The following is an 18,589-nucleotide window of genomic DNA, read 5'->3' as shown; positions in this document are numbered from 1 at the left end:
AAGCTTCCTTGCAACATCCGGCTTTATGCTGAGTTTGTTTTATTTTAGTCCAAGCTTCATAGAAAGGCGGATTCAAGACTAGCACTCTGCATTGCTATCAGAGAGAATTACGTCGACGTAGACTTCGATGTTTTCCTAAAGGCTGGCAATTTAATTTAGTTCGATAAAGTTCTTAAGCCGTCTTGGTCTATTTGCTAAGACATTCGAGAATACCAGAGCTTTTATATACGTTGCTGAATATCGAAAAAAAATATTCGTCAATATTATTCTGTCTGCCATGTTACATGAAACCTGGCGGTTTATTAAATATGCTTCCTTTATTTGTTCATTTCTTTTTTCTCTTGTCTGTTTTCTTTTTTGTCTGCTATTATCTTGGTCGATGAAAGGCTGGGTGACAAAGAAATATCAGCGTTCACTAGGGACAGTCGCTGAGTATGTCGGTGATGTTGTGAATCTCTTAGATCTTTTTCTTGTTTCAGTATACTTAGTGAATACCAGTGTAAGTTGCGTGATTCGAACGCGTTAAAATATTGACTGCAGGTTTGTGTTTCAGGTCGTAACTTGGTTATTTAGTAAAAAGGGCTGTGTATAAGAGGTCGACGGGCGTTGATGTCTAACGCACATTTTATCTTGTTAAAACTTTATGAATTTGAAGAGCTTCAGGACATTCGTGAGATGTTTTCTTACTATTATCTTCCTTTCATGATGATACGTACATTTAAGTTTATATTTTTTCTTCTTCTGCGTAAAAATTTCAAGTCACCCTGTTTTGTTTGTAGCTCGTACGCGACTGCGTCAACAATTCGGCTAAATAGCCTTCGGCATTTACGAGTGGTCAGTCACGCCTACTGTTTGCTTCACAGGAATTTATTTTCTCACGTGTGAGATTCACTATCATTATACCATCAACACGATGTCGGTCTAGTTTACAAGGTGAGGATCGAAAAAAATGTGCCGAAGCCTAGAGCAACATATTAGCTCATTTCTGCAAGAATGAGCGGCTTTTTGGTAACACGATCTAGTCACCTGTCGAAAATCGCGCAGGATGTAGAGTATGGAAGTACCGGATGCATTGAAACCTTCCTTAGTGATCTGAGAAGACTACCATCTGTATTAACTATTGAAGAGTGTAGTATATATTATATAAAGCCTGATTCTTCATTGTTCAAAAGACACTCACTTACCTTTGTCTTTTATTCCCCACAAGTTCTCCCAATGACGTGAACTGCTTGTGCGCACCCGTATCTTGCAGATAATCGAGTTATTCGAGGATTCGATTCATCTAGATTCTAACATTGATTCACTCTTATTCCCTCGGTGATCCCAGCTTGTCTCACAAACTTGTTCGATTATCTCCGCTAAGAAAGAAATTACTCTTTGACTCATTGTAGACTCTGGAAATAAGATTTTTAATGAATTTGCAGGGTGGAACAATTTTATTACGACACTTTTTGTTTGGGTATTAGAGTTGTAGACTTTGGATTTCAATTAATGTTGACAGAAAAAATTGTTAATAGCTGAAGCATGCTTCAGCTAAGAAAACTTTAAGAGAGAAGAAACATTTTTTTTTAACAAAGAAATAGATAGAAAAAGAAATTTCGCTTGGAAAGTGGTCGAGTTAGAAATCAAAGGCTGAATCTTTGGCGTAAATTAATTTTTTATATCAGCATAAATAATTGATTCTAGGAATTAATTAATGCCGTTGTATTTTATAGTGGTTAGAATCGTTTAATAAATAAGTAAGGTATTTCAACAATTGATATTTTCAATTAACGAATTCCATCGAAGGTTGTTTAAAAAATTCTTTGCTCCTTTTGTACGGGGTTACATTTTTTAAGGAAAAAAAAATATCAGATGATTATCGCTTTTATCTGGAATTCTTCATCATCTTTCTATTATAATTCACAGTAAAATATTCTTCTGCCGTGCAAGAAACTTTTTTTAATATTTCAAAACTTTTTGGAAACTTTCTTCGATAATTTCGCAAAGATACCACCTTTTTTTTTATCACAAAAACAATTTAAAAAAAAAAAATAAATCGAACTTAATTTAAATTAAAAATTTTTCATATTTCTATCATAGTTATCTATTTATTTTTGCATAACGATTACCATATGAGAATATTTTTTGATAAGATTTTAATGGTGAGCTGATATTTAACAGTATATTGGTTTCGATAATACCAACGATAACGATCAGATATTTGGAAAAATAGGAGAAAATTTTTATCTCGGTGAAATTGGCCAGAGAATGTACAATAGGTATATGCTTACAAAAGTTTCGGTGGGCTTATGCACCTCATCGCCGGTTACATTCCCTAGAGATGCAGTAAAAAATTAATGTACCCATTAATAATTTCTCTACTTCGTTTAGTTTTTCTAACAGAATACAGGTATAATATTTTTTCCAACTCATAAAAGTTACGATTCCCTAAGGATGCACCATATTTAAATAATTGATCCTCACCGGTAGACATTTTCATTTTTTTTTCTACACACATTACCCTCAATGAATATATAGATATTTTGATATATGTGTCTACAATAAACTTATGTATTTCATGAATTTATTCCATGTTTATGCTTTTGTGAAAGACGTAATATAATCCATGAAGGATTGTTACCACGAGAATAGGTGATAGTTCAATAAATCGATGGAAAAACAAAATGCACTAAGAAACATCATTTTTAAAAATTTACATACGGTATTTTTATATTATTTTTCTTTTTCCTTGCATTTTAATATTTTGTCATAAACAAGTATTGTTTTGTTTCCATTGTTATAATTGCTGAAGAAGCAACACAAAGATGCTCAGTATTGTCACAAACGTAAATAGTAGATGATCTCATTCTTTAACTCTTAAATTTATTAACGTCCTAAAGGTGATAAATCTGTATGCATTGCAGAGAAATACTCTTTCCTAAGTTAAATAATTAGATAAAGCTATTCAAACTAGCTCTAAGTTAAAAAAAAGATATATTCCTTGAATGGAGACGTTCTTAAAACATCACAGAATTATATGTTAATTAAAAAAAGTATTTTCCACCATTATTTTTGAAAACCAATCAACACCCGAATAATTTCCCTTCGTGTATCTAACTTAAAGTAAGAAATACTTTTGAAAATAATAAAAACTTCTTATAGTATAATAAATTGGATTCTCTATAGAAGTAATTTTCATTCCTTCAAAATGAATAAGTGAAAATCAGTGTATATTCACTGATTTATTTTTGGAGAGTATGTTTTCAAATTCAACTCTTCAATTATTCAATCTTGAAAAATGTTTAATCAAATTAAATAATGTTATTTTTGACTAACATTTTATTATATTAGTAAATTACGTACAATTACATTGAAAAATGCCAAAATACTTAGCAAAAATACTTGACGATTCATTCTGATATCTGGATAAAAAAATTCAAAGAGATACTGAGGGTTTCAGTGAGAATTTTTTCTTTCAACTGTTGTTTTAAAAGAAGACAAGAATCCTTTTGTACAGAAAAAGTTATTTACATTAGATTTATTTCTGTTATATTCCGATAAGCTAACGGAAATAATCAACTTTTTTCTATTCTTTATAATTTTGCATTCCAATAAAATAGCGTAAATAAATTGATTACATACTTGATGAATTTTTATTCCATTACTTTTCTATTTTTATCTCCCAAATTATCTAAGTAATTTTGGTTTTAATTAAATGATGGATATCACATAATATAATTGAATAAAAAAGCTAACAATAATATTCAACATAGAAATTGTATCAATACGATAATATTGTGATTCTTTGTTTGTATAGGATTTATTTTTTTTATTACGTAAAAGTCACGACGAGGAAAATTAACAACGATCTAATTTAAGATTAGATTTAAATAGAAGAACAAAAAAAAAAATTACAACAATGGAAAATTGTGCAATTATAAAATCTTTGTCAATTGAATTAGGTCTTTGTGGAAAATTTCAAGATTTCTTGATTTTCTATTGTGGTGTTAAAGCCAAGTTTTCACCACACATTATCCAACCGATTGATTTGTTCGAGAGAGTAGCTACACAATTGTCAAGTTGATCGATCATCTTGTCGTCAAATCCCAAGTCCCGTATCAAGTGAGTCAAGGACAAGTGATTCAATGACGGTGTTAACTCCTGTCATTTTCTATTACCAATTCTCTGATGAACAGTGAACATGCACTTCTCATCTAATATCTCATAATTTCCATCATTAAGTGGCAAAAAAAATGTGTAAAGTAATAATGAGGTCGTTTCTAAGAAAAAAAAATAGATAAACACAATGTGATACAGTGGAGCAATAATAAAACAATATGAGCTTCATTTAATGAAAATATCATTGTGTTGTGCATGATAATGACTATGAAAATGTTTGTTGGTAATAAAATTACGATCTTTGAATTTTTTATAATTTGGTATATCAAGTAATTTCAATTAAAAAGAGTTTTTAATGATATAAAGTAATAAAATTTCCACTTTGTTCGGAAAGTTAATTGCATTATTGACAAAACAATTTATATACTATCACGAGTACATTCAAAGAGCATGTAATTAATTCCAATAATATTGTGTTGAAAAAGCAAAATTAAACGATAAGTAAATAACCAAACATTATAAAAAGTTCCTTCATTTATCTTGACTAGGACATGGAACCAACCCACACGATTGAGTCGTTTATATGAGCATAGGGCGGAGACAGAGGGAAGCAATGAATGAGTTAATCAAGTAGCGTCAATTCTGGAATCGGCATCGCTGTGTTCTCTGTGTTAAGAGGTAAGGCGTCTCTTACGTCAGCTATTAATTAATACACCGCAATCATTTGATGCGTGAATTATTTTTTCGTGGAAATTTTTGAATTTCATGCTTCATTCAAGATGATTCTTTATAGGCCCATTACATTCTTAGTAAAATAGATTATATGCGATTGATGGGCGTAAACATATCGGAGTGGAAATACGGTTATATATAATGGTGTTATTATACTGATATTCTTCCGTGATCTTCTATTGAAATTTTGTTGACAATAAAGCCTTTTATACCTGACACAAACTAGTATAAGATTCACCCGAGTGTCAAATTTCATTTGATTGATCGGATAAATCCAATTTTTGGAGTTCTTAGTGTCCATGAAGGTCTACCTGGATCAATGAAAACAATTCTTTTAGAACAATTGTTCACGGTTTTCTGCATCTCATGAGATCATTGAAATTCTTTCAACAGTCTCTGAAATTAACTCATCACTTATTAGGGTTACTAATGGGGTGTTGTAGAAAATGTGTTAAATATTACACGCATGTTTGATTAATTTATTTTCAAAAATTATTCAAGAATTTTTTTTTTTGATATTCGATAATGATAATTTTTGGAGTCAGGTAGTTTATGTAATATTCATCAGGTATTTACAGGGCATCAAATGATATACGGTTCAGTATAATTAAAACATATTTTCCGGATTATTTTTTATTTACATTATTTTATTAAAAACAAATACATTGTCGAAATTTCATTATCGCTTGGAATTAGCAATAGACGTTTTTTTTAAAAAATAAAAATCTATTATTTCTATATTATATATTCTCTACGTATATATAAATAGTAAACTAATAGGGAATATATTAAAAGAGTATTTAAAACAGTTATTTAATTAGAAGAATCAATTGATAATGAAAAAAAAACAATCGATTTATTGAGGAGCTTAGTGTGTAAATCTGTTGATTCCATTCCATGAAATTTCACTAAAGGGTCAAAAAAAAAATCTTAAAATATGTATAGTCATATTGGTCAGATAAAAAAATATCTAATCCCGTTGACATATTATTTTTTTTTTTCATTGAATTTCAATGAAAGGCTTTTGTCGTTAATATGTTATCTCGTTTTCTTTTGAGCAGTATCCGAATGTTATTTAAAACAAAAAAAAATAAAAATGGAACTAACAGATTTACAGTTTAAGCTGATGATATATATTAAAGAGCTGTTGAAAAGTCCTTTGAATTTTTCAAAATTAAGAACAAATAAAAATGACGTGACTCTATGATAGAATCGTTGAAGAATTAAATTTTAACTTAAGTATTTAATTCGAGACTATTCTACAGAGATGAAAAAGAGTTTTATCAAATATTTGCTCAAGTTAAATTTATTATTAAAAATTTCTCATTACTTTAAACGGGGGAATAAAGTTCACGAAATTTATATTCATATTAGAAATATAACAATAATATTAATTCCAACAATGGACATATTGTAATATCGATACAGAATTACATTTCATTCCTGTGAGCGAGATTAGAATTAATATAACAGCCACATCTGAAAGTAAGTCTGTTAATTGGATTTCATTTAATTTGCATTAACAGGAGACCACATGCGTGAGGCTACTCTCTGTAGTTTAACACGTTTTCGTTGCGTGCAGCTGGAATTAGAGTATGTATAAAATCTTCATACGCAAGCTGGCTAGGCCGCGGGCTGATCAGTACACTTCGTGTCCTGAATATGCTACCAGTAGATATCGTAGTCTATATATTTTCACTGCACACCATCGCCTCACCCTTTGTCCCTTTAACTTGTGTACAAAATATGTAATTAACCATGTCGCTGTACTCTTGCCGCAATTTATTGGCCGATAACTAATTAATGATCTTTATGAGAACCTTTCAATTGAATGTAAAATAAAATTCAATTGGCACCGATTAATTCGGTTGAGTAAACAGGATCAATTGTCGAATTACTTATTTTCTTTAAAAGGATAATAATAATATTCATTAGTAAATTAAACGTTACTCTTATTTAGGATGATTATTCATTATAATAATGATGATTAATTGATTATAATAGAAATTAATCAGTTCTCTGCTTGTTAATATTTTATTTGTATTATTAAAAGTAAAGGCATTTAATTAAAGAAATTTGTTATTAAGAATTTTTTATTATTACTTACAAATTATAGTAATTAATATACTGGATTCTTTTCCAGGCTATCGTGACATTCATACACTTTGAGTACTTTTGAAATGAATACTCCATTTTCTTTGTTCATATTTGTCAATACAAGTTGAACAATTATTATTTTCTTATGAGAAATATCAAAATAAGAATATTCAAATCATCAAATCTCTAAGAAGATCATGAAAATAAAGAATAGTGCTACAAATGTAGCTGGGTTTTATTACAAATACTTATTGGCAATGTGAAGACTCAGCAATTTAAATAAGAAGGTAAAGCCCATGAAAATAAAATTATTCATCTCATGAATTTTAAAATTCCCTTTTCATTTTCTTCATTAAAATAAGCTAAAGGAATCTGTGCATTCCAAAATTGTCATAAAATATTTACAAAGGTTACGGTGACACCTGAAAATTGATATAGGTCTGAATGAAGATATAAAACAAGTCTGTTAACATATTTCAGAGTACGAATGACTTTTATAGATATTCAGATACGTGTGATAGGATTTTTGATATTTTATGATTGCAGATCAGTGTTTGTATTAAAGTAAGAAAGTTATTCTGTCTCACGATATTTTAAGAATGATTTGAGATGTATTTGAGTGAAGACAAATTGACTGGTTGTTTAGATAAAAAGGTTTGTTAAAAATTAAGTAACTAAAAAAACGCAAAAAATTAATTTCTATCTATAATGGACAATTTTATTTAAGTCTATTAGAAGAGTCATTTTACAGAAACTAATAAATGACACATTAATTAAAACAAAACCTTTTTAAAAATCATTAGAGCAGAAATTAAAATAATTATTGAAGTAAACAGAGTCAATTTTCGATTGACTTATCATCTCAGGGAGTAATTGACAAGCAAACGAAGTTACTCTTGGACAGAATAGCGATTAGTCGTAATAATGGCATTTAATTGATTATGACAGAAAGCAATTAATTTTTAGTTTTATCAGTTCATTGATGACTAACGAAATAATTTAAATCGGATTTATTTGTCAGACTGTACTAAACGTGGAATGCACGTGTGCCTTTAACACATGGACATCTGACAACGCGCTCGAGTGCGACTACTGTGGGGTTGATATCCGTTAATGAAAATATACGTGCACGCTCCCTTTTGCTTATATATACGCGCTTGATTCATCATATTCCTTGTAAATATTGTTTTCACGTGATCTTAACCACACCCTGGTTTGCACACTCACTCTATTTCGTGTCTCACTTTTCTTGTATATATGTATATACTTTGTTTGACGAGAAAGAACCAGCAGGGGCTCGTCTACCCCTACAGACTTTTATTATTTCAATGTCATTCAGCTATATATTTCACGTTTTTATAACTTTCTTCGCAAAACATTGTCTGAATCACTTTCTATTCTAAAAGACTCTTAACATAACAAGGAATTTTCATTTTAATATTAGCTCATATACATAATGATAAAATGTTACCTTAAGAAACGCTGGATGATTTTTATTAAAAATTAGGAGCTCTAATGTTAATAGACGGTTATGATTTATTTATGATAAGTAAAAATAAAGTTAATTTAATATCAATGTAGGGGTAGTCTATTAGTCATGAGAACTGAAATATTTAGGTTGATTGGTTGATTCTAGATTTGGAATAATTAATTAACTAGTTGAATGGTTAATTACTTGCATGATTAGTAATTTAGAGAATAAGCAAACGTTAGTGAATGTTAATTTATACTTGATTAGATAAACAAATAAAGTTGTTTGATAAAATTCCCTCAACATCATATTACTATTTACTTTTTTTTGTTTTTATAGAAATTTGAATTAATTTTTAAATTTTTTTCATCGTGTGATGTTAATTTATTTAATAGCTAAAAACTTGTTCCTTAGTTTAATCATTTTATGCAAGTAACATGCTGCTAGAAAAATTAAGTAGTAAAAATGAAGTAACTTTTGACCTTTTAAATTTTATTTATGATTATTTTTATTCTGGTTAGTGTGTTGAAAAATGCAAAATTTTTATTAAAACCGTTCATGAAAAAAATGTATGCAAATATAAATTAATTTAATTTAAATATAATCAATGCTATTTCATCTTTTAACAGAATAGAATTGAATTATTATTATAAGTTTAATAATATTGAAGAAAATATAAAAAGTCATTAAAAATAGCAAAATTACATTTCAAGCTTTTAATTAATTTTGCTAGAAAAAAAATGCTACTACTAATAATTGAATTCTAACTCATTACTTCAACACTTCTTCAATTTCATCATTTTTTCGAATTTTTTTGTTTTATGAACAAATTGTAATATTAAAATATTTTAATAATTACATGAATGTTGATGTATTTAAATTTAATAATTATGTCAATGAAGCTTGACTAATTTTAATGATTGAATGATTGTTGTGGGCTCTATTGAATTTTCATCATATATCAAGTAATATAAGTCAATTACAATGCCATATACGGCATCAATCACTTCCAATAAAATTACCTTAGATATTTAATAATAAATCAAAGTTATTTTTATTATTTTTATGAACATCTAATTGAACTTCAGTGATTTCTGAATAATTTAATTGAATAGAAAAAGAAATTAAGTAGCTTTTGAATAATTTTTTAAACATTCAAAAACTAATGCCCAGAAGAAAGAAAAAGTTTAATTTAAAGCGGTTGTTTTGTATGACTTTTTAGGATAAAATTGCCAAGTAATTAGAGTTTTTGCTGGTTCTTATTCCTTAATTTAAAATAAAATCACACGTGTATCATTTTCGTTAGTGGTTACATTCAGATCTTCTCGTCTATTCATGATCTCGACGTGCAAGAAGGTCGTACTACCAGCATGAGATTAAGGGTGGGGGGTAGCAAACGCCGCGACGCTGCTCGGGACCGAACTATGCGTCCGGGCGCTCATCGCGCGCCAGTATCGAACTTACGATCGTGGCGAACGTACGCGCATCATATACGTGGTATGGTGGTCGCATATACACTATTCGTGCACGTATTGTTCTTAAAAAATAAAAATTATTCATTCGATTTGTGTGTAAAAAGTTGAAACAGTTTAAATCAAATAATCAAGTTTACATTATTTGTCAAGTTTCATTTATAACTTATTTTTAATTAACAGTTATAGAAGAATTATGCCTGATTGGAAAAGTTTTGAACGTAAAGTCAGTTTTTTTTTGAGTGGATAAAAAAAAATGAATATTTGACGTTTAGTGACAAGTGAGACTGTTTAACTAGTGTGTAATTAAAATTTTTTGTTTTTCTTGACCACTATGTACATTGCTGTAAGATTAATTGGATAGTAGAATTAAAAATTGTCTCTACATCAAAGGATTGAATAGTGAGGTATGTTATAGACTTTGGTCGTCGAGAGTTTAGCCTCCTATTTTTTCTCTTCACCCATATATCGTCTATATGCTTGTGTACTATTCTTGTTAGTGCATTGTGATTTTTCACTGTGATTTGTGTATTCACCATCTTTGTTCAACGAATAGCCCAATTTTCTACGTGACGTTACTTCGGCTATACATCGAATAACTTGTTACAAAAATTCCTGTTGAAATGCTTAGATAACTTACTCGACGGCGAATAATTTTTTTTTCTTTTATAACAAAAATAAGAACCAATTTAAATTGATTCTGAAGTGAAATTGTTCTTTTTTTCTGTTCGGTTGTATTGGAGTCAAATATCGTGTAAATGAGTATAGTCCTTTCGATTAAATGAGTCGTTAATAATTAATTTTCAAATTACCTAGTGAATTAAATATTCATAAAATCGATTATATTATTTTTATTTTATTCGATACAAAGACGTCTTAATACTTTATTCAAAATGTATTCCATTAGAAAAATATTCACATACATTTTCATCTCATGCATTTTATTTATACAATGTACAAATGAAGTAATTACCCTTACTGTTGTCATCAAAAAATTCATAAAAGATTTTCTTATATTTTTTCTTTCTTACTATTGCTCCTTTTTTTCATCTGCAATGCAAATCTCCGGTAGTTTATGCGGGTTTAAATTGAAGCTAAAAACAAATTATTAATAAAATTGACAAATCTTAATTAAAGTTGTTTTGCTGATTCTACTTATTTATTATTTAATTTTTTTCCACTTTTTTAACTTTAATTTTTTTTCACTGATAGTCTGAGAGTTGAAGCGATGTACCGACGAAAAATTAATTAAAGTTTTCTATTTACTCGTCGAGTTACATGGAAAAAATATGTGTCACTAACGATTTACTTTATTTTCAACTTTATACAGTTTTGAATTTTTGAGAACAATTTAAATATTGTGTACTATCGTGATAGAGATAAAACAAACTTTTTAATGTAATTATCTAGAGTTTCATTATTTCCATAAGTCACTTTTCTTATTACAATGATCATTAATTACAACTCATTGCGTATAAATTATGTAAAATTCGCTAGTAAATTCATAACTTGGCAAAGGAAATTCTTAATTTTACTACCAAAAGAAGGAAACATTAGTAGTATAAAGTCATCAATAATTCACGTTGACGCAGGTGCAAAGAGCTTTGATGTGTCTCAGGATATCTTCTATATAATACCTTCCTAAGATGTAGTCCTCAATCCATGGAGAAAAATGACCCGAGTAGAATTTATTTTAGGCATGCCTAAATACCTATTGGGCCTTATTGGGAATGATGCTAGCGTAAATTAGGCATTCCACCATGCCTGATCAATTTGTGGTAAGTAAATTTGCCATTTCGCACTACCCAATAACTTCCCAATTACAACCTTATAACTGACTGAACGATGTCTTAGAATTCTTTTAATTTCATTATAATACTTACATAATTTAAGTTAAAATTACTTAATATCGATATTATTATTCTATCAAATATTTATTAAAAATTAATTATCAATTTGAAATGATTCATCTCTGTTCTTTCTCTCACCTGTTCAATCTTTTCTTCTTATTTTTATTATTTGTTGCCCTGCACTCATCTTAAAATTATAAATAATCACTGAAAATAATTTCTATTCGTTTGTTTATTTCATAAACTTTTTGTGAAAGGATCTGATAATTAAGTACAATAAAAACTATAGAGCATTTTTCTCCATGTTTCGAGCACACATCTTATGCTGAATTGCAAACATTTAATATTAAAATTAAAGAAAACTCTGGATAGCTAAGTATTAGTGTCAAGTTCATCAATCATCCGCGATAAAATCCATCAAAAAAGTCGATTTACTTTGTCAGCGAGACAAGGCTTAAAGTTTGCCTACAGTTTTTTCGATATGACGAGAAACCATCGAAATTGACTTTTTTAATTTAACAAATACAGTCGATAATAACTGGGTGTTCGTTCATTGTCTAGACTATTACCTAATTCAATGCTACATGAATTTTTCAAGTGTTTTATTGATTACTTTTTTTTTAGAAATTGGATAATAGACATATTCAGCAACATTTTTATTTTAACTTAATGACCAAATAAGTGGTATTTCTTATCACAAAACTTCGCTTCTTAAGCTCAAGATATTATTGCTTGATAAGTAGAACATATTTAGAGTCAAATTAATTTTCATTTTAGAAATTAAAAAAATCCTTATTACGATGCAATTTTGTAGAAATTGTTCAACGATGTGTTAAAAAATATTGATTTTACACTAAAATTGATTTAATCACTCTGAAAACTTTTTGAGTGTAGTTAAATTGCTTTTAAAGAATCTTCAATTTATCAGAATTAATAGCTAATTTTTAATTCATTAGTTCATGTTAAGATCACTTAAGTGATGCTGCAAAATATTATATTCTTGTTTTTGATAAAATTATTACTCATTATCACAAATAATTCATATTAAAATGATCAATTGATGGACCGAATTTTCAAAATTCAATTGATTCAATTAACCCAAATACCAATGTTAATAATGATTATTAACGTGGTTAATTGATAATGAATTTTCACTATTAATTAAAGTATAAATTAATGACATAAATCATTCAATAATTTAACATGGCATCTGATAAAATATTCTTTCTTCTATTTTCAAGTGTCGTTGTTACGCAGAAATAGTTGGAAATATAATTTTCGTCGAGCACATCATTTTGTGTAACAAATTTAATTTACTTCATTGCTCTTTTACTTTTGAACTCAAAATTACACGTCCGTAGTATTTTGTATGAACGTCATGACCGAATTCACTAGTGGTGTTATCGACATATATGATTCTTTTCTTTTGCACGACATTATTACATAAAAGTCGTTAAGAGTCTATTCACTTGAAATTACGAGAGAAAAACTGGAGTAAAGACGACGTTTTCCCAAAGGTACCCTAGAAAAGTTTTCCGTGATTCTACTGGATATTTTTCTCTGTCGTCATGGGATATTTTATATTTATAAAATATAGATATAAAAATGTCACCAAATATATACAAGTTTTGCAAAATAGTCAAAATAAGAAAAAAGAGTTGTGAAATCTGACGCGAAGGGATTTAAAAGTTTTCGTCAAGATACTTTTAGCGGTTCAGAAACGTTTATCGTTTACGTATTTTTATTTCTTCCCCCCCTTTTTTTTTTATTTTTTATCTTCGATTCGCAGTAAGTTTTACACTTGCGAGTTTTGTGGTTCCCAAAGATCCTGCAGCTTTTGGACTTTTGCTTTTGCTTCTCTTTCTTACGATTCACAGTATAAGAGGGTGAGAGATAGGAAAGTATTCAAACCTCTTTACTTTGAGTGTTCGAAGTGAGTCTCTTTTCTGGTTGCAATATATACATATATACATAGTACACTTACGTAACTTGTATCTAAAACACAAAAAGACGTATTTTAAAGCATTTATTTCTTCAGTGAAATTTTTTCTCCATAAAAAAATTTTATTTTTTTTCTTTGACTTTAAGGACAACGCGGGAAGGCTGCACATATAAAGTACATCGTAGAAGGATTCAAAGAAATTGTAAAAGGTAAACTCCAAAGGTTCTGTGTAATGGGTATTACTTTAGACTTACAAAGTATTTCAACTATAAAGTGGTACAATTCCAGTGGATTTGAGTGATTGAAATAATTTTTATTAATTTTTTATCTGTATTATAAACATTAATAAAAGTGTGTGTAAAATCGTGAAGATAAACTGGAGTGTGAAAAGACACAAGTGTTAGTGATAGCCACGACAACGAAGCTGAAGAATTCTAGGGAAGTGTGGAAGAGTCGAGGGAGCAGATAGAAGAGGAGAGATGAGGTACCATCCGGCGGTCATCTTCTTCATTCTCCTGCTCAGCAGTGCAGCAGCTCAAGGTCAGTGTTTCTGACATATTTTTATGTTACCCAATAAATCATAGCTCATATCTCAAATGATATTTTTTTGTCGTGTATAATAACACACACGCGTATCGATTATATAATCAACACGTGAGGATTACTACATTTTCTTCCATGTCAGGGTGGATTTACCGGTCATGCTTCTGCGTTAAATTGCGCGCTCTACTGAGAAATATGGTCAGACTGTATTACACACTTTGCGTTATTGACTTAGTGGTACTTAAATGCTCGTATTACGACAGTCGTGAGCGCTGAAGCGTGCCCATACAATTATAGGTCAACCCAGATGTGAATCTCTCTATCATGGGCTTCTTTGTTGTAGCCTCTGAATCAGGAAACCGAGCCCGATTTTAGGTTCACTGCACATAACTTGTAATTTCGGCACGTGCCGTTTCCTATTTCACTGTACGCATATACATCCAACAATTCAGCCGTTGATCATTGTTTCGTTGAACTTTGTTAATCCATTTGGGTAAATAGAAGTTTTGCGAATCAATTTATTTTAGTCATGTTCTATTCAGAATTAAATGCCAAGTAATTGATTGCTACTTTATTAATATTATTACTTGACATAATTAGTAGTAGCTGTCAATTATTCTAGTTATTAGCTATTTCATTATTTGACACTTCTCTACTGTAGTTAGTTTTTCTTGTTAATTATACATCACAAACTTACGTAAGCTGAGTTGAATTCATACTTTATCGATACTCCTAGATATTAATTTCAAGTATATTAATTAGAGCAAATACCTGCGTTTCATTTTATCTTTATTCTATTGTTAGATAGATTTTTTAATAATTAATAATTACATAATGTAGAAAATAAATTTTATATTTAAGGAGATTCGAGCACTAGAAGAAATTAATCTATAAAAATTTCAAAAGTGATAGCTAATAATTCAAAAAAATCATAATTTTGTAATAAATCAATTCTAATTGTCAAATTTCATTTGATATCAAATATTGTCATTGATTTTTAAATTGAATTTTAACACAGGTTTTCCCTATGCTATACTATTAGTCGTGCACGAATCTCTTTAAATAAAAGTTTTTGATTGTGATAAATTATTCTCCAGAAATGACATAACTTAATTATTACTAATATAATGAGTGACGTATTTTCTGCTAAGAATATTGAAAAATCAATTTAACAGGTAAAAATATTTTTTCTGAGAAAAAATGATCTGAATCTATCATGAATATATTTATCTACCTACATAGAGGTATTAAAAAAATTTATATATATAGTTTCAACACGAAAATTTCTTCGATAATTTTTTTTACTCTTAAAAACCATTTATAGCAGTGTACGTGGATAGCTGTGTTACAATAAATTTTTTATTCCTTGATAAAAAGCTGACCCAATTTGAACATTGGGAGCTGAGTATAGTGAAGTTATATCAAAACGATAAAAGTAAATATCTTTTTCTATTTTATATTTCTTTCATTATTTGCAAAGAGAAATCAATAAGTTCATTAGGTATCTTGATATTAACCCAAAAAAAATAGTTACTGCAAATCTAGTGTTCTCTCGAAGATATTTTATTACATCTACATTTTTCTGAAAATGAATATCAAGATAAATTGATTGTTTTTCATATTATTTTTTTTTTTTTTTCATTAAACTCGTTTCAATTTCAACTATTCATGGCCAACGTATTTCTCGAGACAGCTACGCTAGAACACCTGACAAGTTTTCGTTTCAGCATTGCAAATTGTTTGGCACAAGTTTTCTCCATAGCCATCAAATGCGTTTCAATTTACTCTTTTCACTTTACTTGCATTGCCCTTGCTGTTTCTTTATATATTTTTTTTTCTAGTCTCTATTCTCTTCTGCTCATCTACCACATTGATTGTCTTTGTACATGGTTTTATTCTCTCTTTTGTATACTTTTTTTTATCTCAGTGGCTAGAATACTATCCAATTTTCAGTAACGTGACAGCATAGACTTGAAATTCTTTTACAATTTTTAGACACTAGCATTCGTTATTAAATATTTAATCTTCTTTAAGAGATAATTATTCAAACACACTTTACTATTCAGAGATTTTTATTTGCTACTAAAAATATCACTTTTTAATGGAAATTTCCCTTTCTCACATGCCTGAAAGATAAAAAGAAATTTCTTGCTCATTATTGTGAGGCTCGATTTTTTTAGTCATCTAGTTTTCCATAAAAAGATCAGAATTTAGTAGTAGAAAAGAGCAATTAAAAAGATTTGATTTTATAAACTTTTTTTCGAATCTTTAAAAAAATAAACTCAATTGTTTGACAAATTATTGATGATTTCAGGTATTTAAATATCATTAATAAGATAGAAACATGTTCTTTTGATATTATTAGAATAATTCCTAATTCAACGAGTACCTTTGGAATGTTGGTGAAATATTTGGTAATTGCAGGTAGTTATAGTACGCACCATAGGATATAATAGTACGTGGATTATCGCATTGAGAGCCAATTAGAGCAGGAATGTTTGGTTGAGGTAATGATAATGATCCCAAAGGCAAGTTAAATTCGTACTGGGTGACTCTCAGCAATAATTCACTTCCGATTTGTTGCTTACTACACTGACCCTGACATTCAGGCATAAATTAGCTGATTCTATCTCTTCTTCATTTAACCTCTTATGAAATATCGTATCATTTATTATCAATTAATCAGATTGCAATCATTCTCATTTTAAATATCTGCATGGCTTATGCACCACATTCTGTTATTTTATCGCTAATTAATTTCATTCGTTCACCATTAGTTTAAGTCATCGACTAAAATTTGCTTTGATAAATCATTTTCTTTTTTAGATACTCTTGTTTTTAAGTTATACATACCTATATACAATAACTAACTCATTAGAGAAATAAATCTTATTTATCTTGACTTTTTTCATTCAAATGTATATTAGGAATAAAAAAAATTTCATTTGAATATTTAGTAGCATTAATTAATTTCAAAACAGCCTAAAAGAGTTGAACAATTTTCATAATGAGAGTTTGACAGAGTTCATTATGGAGAATTAATCTTTCCAACAAGTCCATCAATTAACCATGAATTAATATGAGTGTAATTATATTCGATAAAGCTCATTCATGAATAATTATTTAACTACTTGAAATAAAATATACATTTGTCAGTTCGTGAATGTATAAAAATTTGATAAAAATTTTAGTTACAATAAATATCTAAATTTTTTATGATGATAAATAAAAATTGAGTGTAGAAAACTGTCTGTAAAAATGTTATATTTCGTAAAAAAAATATATATTTCAAACTTACTACATCATGCAAACTGAATTTCAGGAAACATTTAACGAGTTATGGGCTTTCAACAATGATAAAAAAATATGTTAAACATAAATTGTTTACGATGCATTTATGGCTCATTTCTAATATTACGTTGGATAGAAGAATAAATGAAAAAGTAATAATAGAGAAAAATTTTCAATAAACTAACAGAAAGAATTCGATTAACAATTTTATTAAGAGAAAGAATATAAAAAGAATGAGTGATGAAATATCACGTTAATGAAAAAAGTCAGGGATTTGGTGGAAAATTGTTACAGTTTTTCATTGAGTCAAACTCTATGCTTTATTCTTTTTCTCTGTACGACAAGTGTATTCTCACACTTTTACGAGGTATTCAACTAATTAAATTCCTCGCAAACTAGACTTGCTGTAAGATCTGATAGATACCAAGAGGAGAGAGAGAAAGATAGGGAGTATAGGAATGCTCTACTTGATTGTTAGATTCCCTTTGCTTTAGTTTGAATCACTAGATCTTTCTATCTATATTTCACGACAAGTAAATATTAGAGTAGCTCGACGTGGACAATACAGACAGGAAGAATCTCTCTTCCTTCTTTGTAATGTCAATTTCCGTTTGGACAAGTTGACTGTAGTAGTTTTACTCAAAGTGAATCAGACGAAAATTAGACACAAAGTCCCCCAATTAATTATATATCTATTTTTCACTAACTACTTTCGATTTCCTATCTTATCTCAGTATAGTCCTTCAGAGAATTGTGCAAAAAGGTAACAATCGTGTTAACAACTAATTTATTGACTTTTTTGTAGAACAGATAGATAGATAAATTCTAAAGCTTTTTTTTTTTTTTTTTAAAAAAAACTAAAATGATAAAAATTCAAAGAATTAAATAATAATTTGAAACTCTATAAATAAATAAAATAAATAATGAAAGGTTTGAATTAAAACTCGGTTGATAGATTTAGAAAATTGATTGAAGAGGAATGATGGTGGTTGAAGTGTCTCTGAGATATAATAATAATCTTCAAAATAGAATGATTAAAATAAATTAAATAAATGATTATAATGAATGAATCATCAATAAATAAATTATT

The 18,589-nt window shown here is 28.7% G+C and overlaps 1 protein-coding gene across 4 annotated transcripts in view; it reads left to right on the top strand.

Moving 5' to 3' along the window:
• Positions 1 to 18,589, top strand: part of LOC118068201 (nephrin-like) — a 177,071-nt gene that overhangs the window by 50,697 nt on the left and 107,785 nt on the right. For 2 of the 4 annotated variants that reach the window (XM_035085424.1, XM_035085421.1), the window contains exons 1-2: positions 9,878 to 10,280; positions 13,812 to 14,205. In XM_035085424.1, the coding sequence (XP_034941315.1) occupies positions 14,145 to 14,205 (61 nt within the window). In that variant the 5' untranslated portion in view covers positions 9,878 to 10,280; positions 13,812 to 14,144. Of the gene's footprint in view, positions 1 to 4,712; positions 4,780 to 9,877; positions 10,281 to 13,811; positions 14,206 to 18,589 lie in introns of those variants that run through there. The other 2 variants (XM_035085423.1, XM_035085422.1) reach the window with 2 other exon arrangements.

Source organism: Chelonus insularis, unplaced genomic scaffold (assembly GCF_013357705.1).
Source record: "Chelonus insularis isolate UGA/USDA-ARS -01 unplaced genomic scaffold, ASM1335770v1 contig_399_pilon, whole genome shotgun sequence".
Classification (NCBI taxonomy): domain Eukaryota; kingdom Metazoa; phylum Arthropoda; class Insecta; order Hymenoptera; family Braconidae; genus Chelonus; species Chelonus insularis.
The sequence above is the reverse complement of the archived record's forward strand: the minus strand, read 5'-3'. Positions and strand labels throughout refer to the sequence as shown.